At 38.1% G+C, this 6,000-nt stretch overlaps 1 protein-coding gene across 1 annotated transcript in view; it reads left to right on the plus strand.

Moving 5' to 3' along the window:
- Nucleotides 1-3,145, plus strand: part of LOC104588054 (Nodulin MtN21 /EamA-like transporter family protein) — a 72,765-nt gene extending 69,620 nt beyond the window's left edge. The window contains exons 8-11 of the mRNA XM_010245860.3: nt 1,754-1,825; nt 1,939-2,004; nt 2,250-2,548; nt 2,823-3,145. Coding sequence (XP_010244162.1) covers nt 1,754-1,825; nt 1,939-2,004; nt 2,250-2,384 — 273 coding nt within the window. The 3' untranslated portion in view covers nt 2,385-2,548; nt 2,823-3,145. The remainder of the gene's footprint in view (nt 1-1,753; nt 1,826-1,938; nt 2,005-2,249; nt 2,549-2,822) is intronic.
- The last annotated feature ends 2,855 nt before the right edge of the window (nt 3,146-6,000 follow it).

The raw sequence follows: 6,000 nt of genomic DNA on the forward strand, positions 1-6,000 counted from the left end.
CAATAGTCATATCTTATAAATGCAATAAAAGTTCATAAATATCATAGTTTAATGCTTATAATAACCTAGATACAGATTCCAGATTACTTCTCTTGACACTCTTGATGGAATTCCAAGTAGGCTAGAAATTGTCCATAAGTACTATGTATACAGTTTTTGGGTCATGGTTTGACATAATTTATCTTGTGTTTCTTTTTAATTATGTCTTTAGATTATTAAAAGATACTTGGCTGTATTAACTTAATGATGAACTGTGTGCGATGGTTACCAAACAAGTTAAGTTGCATCACTTAAAGAAAGGCCGAAGCCCTCCAGAAAAAACAAAGCATATAATCCACTCTAATCAGGCAGAAACCCCTCAATCTCTTGCTTCTTTCCAACAAGGATTATAGAGTTTTTTCCTCTACAGATGGACTGGCAAATTTCAAATGAGATGACTTCCAAAAAATGTACATACACACATATTGCCTTTCAACAGAAGAAGGCAATATGAGGATGTACAGAATAGACTGTTTGACCTATACAGTGAGAAGCTGTATAACTGTATCCCCCCCTCCCCACCTTCCAAAGAAGAAAAAAACAATAAAAGTTACAAATGCCCCATTGAAAACCCAAACAAAACACAGATAAAATAATCAGTATGACAGCTCCCCTAAACTCCTGGTAGACAACTATGAATTGCTAGATGCAACAGCAATCTTCATGATAAAAATACAGTGCTCGAATTAGCAACTGTACCCAATTCTTCAAATGGAATCACAGTTCGGGTATCCTTAACTTGCATGGCAAGGGATCTGATTCAAGAAGTAACTATCACAGTAGCGGCAACCTAGTCTCTAGGAACTACAAGAATACATTGCAATAGGAAAGTTCTCATTCAGAAATTGTACAGTTTTCATCTTTCTTGTTTATTATACATTTTCCTTGTACTAACCTCATTTAATTAATATAAATATTCCTTGGCCTCTCTCATCAACTAAGTGAGAGAGAGAGAGAGACCTCATTCAAATTCGAGCTCACATACTCCACTGATGCAAAATTTTCATCAAATATTCTTCTATTACATTCCTTCCACACCACTTAATAGAGTGCCCCTGGAATAGAGCTCCATAAAAGGCATCCCTTGCTACATAAACCTTTCAAATGCCATCCAACTACGCCAACTTACATTGATTATTTTAAGAAAGTTTCCCCAAAGGCTAGCACTAAACTGGCTTGTTACAAACAGATGATTTGCATCCTCTGGAGCATAAGCAAAAAAACGCAAGCAGGGATAAATGGTCCAGACACCTACACAGTAGTTTATCATGTGTTTGAAACCCGACTAATATGGCAGTCCACATAAAGAAAGTCATCTTTGAAGGGATTGAGGTTTCTCACATCTCTTTAACTGGAAAGGAATTATTTTCATCCCAGCTCAGATGAGCAGCAAAGAATTTAACAGAGAAATAACCCTAGCTGTCCCATTCCCACTGCCTAGCCTGCCTTGTATCAAGTAAATGCATCATACATCCATGTTAGAAGTTATATTATCTTAAAACACTAAGGGTCAGTTTGGAAGGAGTACAAATACAAATATGTACAGTGCAAATATATACAAAATAGAAGGTTTCGTACTCTACATATTTGTATTTGTACTCTTTCCAAACTGATACTAAATGAATAAAAGTCAGAGTTGGAATCCAACCTCACATTTCTTTGTGAAGTATGTGGCCTACAAGTCGCACTCTGATATCCACTTTCTTCTTTTCAGGAATTTGTGCTGCCTGAACTATATTCATTTATTTTCATGGTTGTGCTTGGTGAACTGGCTTTTCTTGCACAGGTACAAGTCTAATACTCGTCCATTATATGTTAGTGTTTTATATCCAGTATTTGATTCAGTATCAAATGTCACTGAAGAGTTGAGACCTTGTTGATGTGTCTGCTTGATTGAAGGTACTTTTAGCACGTGCACTTCAACTTGAGAAAACTAGCAAAGTTACAAACATCCAGTACATCGAGGTATACTTTAAATTAACCTATTCCTTTTGAGTGGGTTTTTGTAGCAGAAAGTAGGAAAAAAAGCGTTATTGTTTGCATAAATATTCTTTTCTTGTATTTTCCCTTTTCTAAAAGATTTTTCATCACGTCATAGCAACAATATATGACGGTGTCTCTATAATTCACTTTGTTTTCCCTCTTGATTTCACTTTATTTTTTTAGTGAATTCTTAAAGAACTGTATCATTGTGACTTTCTATATTTCAGGTCTTTCTATCACAGATTTGGGGCATTGGTTTATCATGGGTAGCTCCCTCTTTTGGTAGACTTGCTGGGTGTTTGCTTATCTTTATTTCAGTGGGTAGCACCATGTTTTTTGGACCTGAGCAAGAGAATGAATGAAGGTTTCCATACACTCCAGTATAATAGCATGCATCCAATATGGTGGACTTAATTTTTTTTGTTGTATCAAATGGCTTAAGCTTCCATATTCCTGTAAGATGTTGCTAATTTATGCTGGCAGCAGAAGCCTCTTTAAGAAGTGTTTACTGATTCTTTTTGTCAAGGTAACATGAAATACTACTCTGCTTCTTCTTATGAGAACATTTATATTCTAGATAATAGAAATTGGAACCTGGCAATCTTTTTGCTATGAAATTTCTTAGAATATATGGCTGAAAACTTACAAAGATGATTTAAGAAACATTGTCTAATATGCAACTTAAGCTTATTTCCATTTAGCAAATTTTGTGTGCATCATTGCTATACTATAGAATGTCAAACCACTTCGAGATACTGGCCAATGCCAACCCTGATATGTAAAGAATTCTTCTTTTGCAGGATTCAGTTGTTTTTGACAATGATGTGATTAGGAATTGTTGAACAAATTTACAACTGAGTTGCTGCTAAGGATCGCTATCTAACAAAGCTCTTGCTGTAGACTAACGGGGCAAGGTCTATGTTCCTAGTCCTCTCTCTCTCTCTCTAGCCTCCTGCAATTATCTAGTGCATTACCAAAATATGGTTTGATGATCATGTAAGAATTTCAAGGCAGCATTTTTAGTCTTTGTTTATGAAGGCCTTCTGAAGTAAAGGGACTCATTTAATTTTCGACTGCTGAAAGATCAAAAGTTTTAAATGCTATCTACAAGGTTCTTGTGTTATCTCTCCAGACTTGTAAGGTTGAAGCATGGAAAAGATTAATTTGAATAAGAGTTTAGCTCACCCATAGACGAGGTAAATGACCATGGAAGATTACATCTAACCCTTTCTGGTGAGTTTTCAAGCGTTTCTTTTGACTTCCGCTGCTACCCATAACCTAATTCGTAGTTCATCCCAACCTCTGGCTGTCCAACTGATGAATCAGTCTCTCTAGAACTTATGTTGTACCATGTTATTTCGCCCCACATTTGATACCCTACCATGTGATTAGAAGAGATGGATATGATATCTGTTCTGTATAACGGTCTCCTACGACATACATCAGCCTGTTAATAGAAAATTCACCACCCAAATTATCCCTGGTTTCCCGAATGTCCAGGAAAATCCCCACTCAGGATTTCCTATTCACTTTTCCTACCCACTTTCTATCCGCCGTGAATTGTAGCCAAACATCTCTATTATAAATTGAGAGATGCGTGACTCCAATTCACTGCAGGTAGAGAGTGGGTAGGAAAAGTGAGTAGGAAATCAGGGCTCTATGATCCCTGGTCAAACAACATTGTAGCCACTTTACTATCTCCATTGACTATAGGATGAAAGTTGAAGCTTCACAAAGGGGTAATGAGATGGGTTGGAATTTGTAAACCAGCGCAACAGATGTAATTCTTTCTATCAATTCTCAAAATCCATAGCCCTTGTACTATTGCTCACCATAGAAGCTCTGGTAGCAAATCCTATGGTTCCAAACGGGTTGAGCACCTAAAGCTCTTTTTTAAAGGTATAACAAATGAAGATTGAAGGGCACCTTTCTTCTTGAATATAGGGGTGTAAACGGATCGAATTTGAATTGGATCAGGTAATATCCAAATTCGAATCCGATTAGAAATCTGATATCCGAATTCGATTTGATATTTGTCGAATATTGAAAATTAATATCTGAATTCGAATCCGATTAAATATTCGAATATTCGATTTATTAGTTAATTATTTTAGATAATTAATAAATATTTTATTGATATAAAGTATATAAATATATAAATTATTTATATATATAAATTATATAAAATATTTTATATATTATATATAAGAATTAAATAATCAGTCGAATTCGGATATTTATCAAATCGAATCAAGTTATATCCGAATTCGATTCGATTATGTCGAATATCGAATTTGAAATCAGATTTTTAAATACCATTGACACCCCTACTTGAATACTCCCCAGATCCGAGACATTCCCTTCTAGGCTTTTACAAATACCATACTCAAAAGCTTGAAAAGAACTGAATTTGTCTAAAATCACCATGAGGAAGTAAATTGTAAGGCTTAGCTTGGAAAGAGTACAAATACAATTATGTACAGTGCAAATACATATAAAATGATACAAAATATAAGGTTACACTACAAATTTGTATTTGTAGTTTTGTACTCTTCCAAACTGAGCCTAAGGCTTTGGTTGCAATGCAATTTTATTTGCACTAATGCAAGTGCATAAAAGTGCAAATGAAAAAAATGCAAAATTCTTGTTTATTGTTTGGACTTTTACATTATTCTAGCTCATGTCTTAATTCACTTCATTTGTACTGCAATCAAACAAAATAAGATAAATTTTGAAATAAGTCAAAATTTACACTCAAATCATTTGCACTATCAAAATACAAATTTATTTGCATTACAACCGATGGAGGACGATTTGGCCTAACCTACAAAACAATGACACGTGAACCTGACTCAGCACGAGCCGCAGCTCAGCATCATAGCCTGATAATAGTTAAGTAATTGGCCTATAAAGCTGCTCGCTATATCACAGCTCGCCAAAGAAGGAGCTCGTTACAACACAAGCTCTGGGTTCCCCGAGCTACCCCAAAGGGGATATCCCGATGCCACCTTAGCTCGCGAGCTAGGGAAACCAGCTTGCTCAAGCCCCTAAGCAGATAAGTCATTGGAAGGGCAACCCTCAAGTATTCCTAAGCTCGCTACAAAATAGCTTGCAAGTGAACAGCGAAGCGTTCCTCAGGAAGATTCTATCTGACAGACTGTGCCACGTCCCTTGTTGGACGGTGCAGTCCCTGTCCTTTCAACAGTCTGCACCCACATCTCTCAGCAGGCGGAGGCGTGCCGGCCCTTTGGAGACGTGTCACCCATCCGAGCAAGAGGTATGTTGCAACGGCCACCTGCGCAGCCCTGGCAGGTAACGGCTGCGGCAGGGACTCAATGGAGGTTACGCCCGATCTGACAAGAACACCCCTATAAAAGCCCTTGAGGCAGAAGGGGAAGGGATCTTCAGACTTTTTGAATACTTTCACACTCTCACACTCTCACGCTCTAACTAAGTACACCTTTGCTCGCGAGCTAACCTCTCGAGCACAATGATAAAGCGCGACCTACACTCTTAGCTTTTGCACTGTTTTTTCCTCTTTCCCTTACGTTCTGACTTAAGCATCGGAGTATTTCCATCGGGTAAACCCCCGAGAATCCTTCTTTTCCATCTTCTAAGGTGTCATCCGTTGCCAGCAAGGAGCCAATCCCTAGCCAGCTAGGAGTGCCTGGATCGTGCCGCATCATTTGGCGTCGTTTGTGGAAAACGTTTCTAAAAGCCTTCCTCTGAGCTTTCATAGTTCCTTCTTTTCTGAAAACTCAGCATTCATGGATTCTTCAAGCAATGCTAGACGTAGCATGGAGATGGGCATTGCTAGGGAACAACTCCAGGCCCCCGTGGTCTGCGTTGGGCAGTTCACCATTCCCCTTTCGGTGGACGGAGTCCCTAGCCTGAACGTGCCACGAGCACTGGCGCCTGTGAGTGTTCCCCTTCCCCCCTCTGTTGAGACAACCTTTGCTGAACCAATTGTTGTCCCTC

The sequence above is a fragment of the Nelumbo nucifera genome, chromosome 1, assembly GCF_055504915.1.
Source record: "Nelumbo nucifera cultivar China Antique chromosome 1, China Antique-T2T, whole genome shotgun sequence".
NCBI classification, from domain to species: domain Eukaryota; kingdom Viridiplantae; phylum Streptophyta; class Magnoliopsida; order Proteales; family Nelumbonaceae; genus Nelumbo; species Nelumbo nucifera.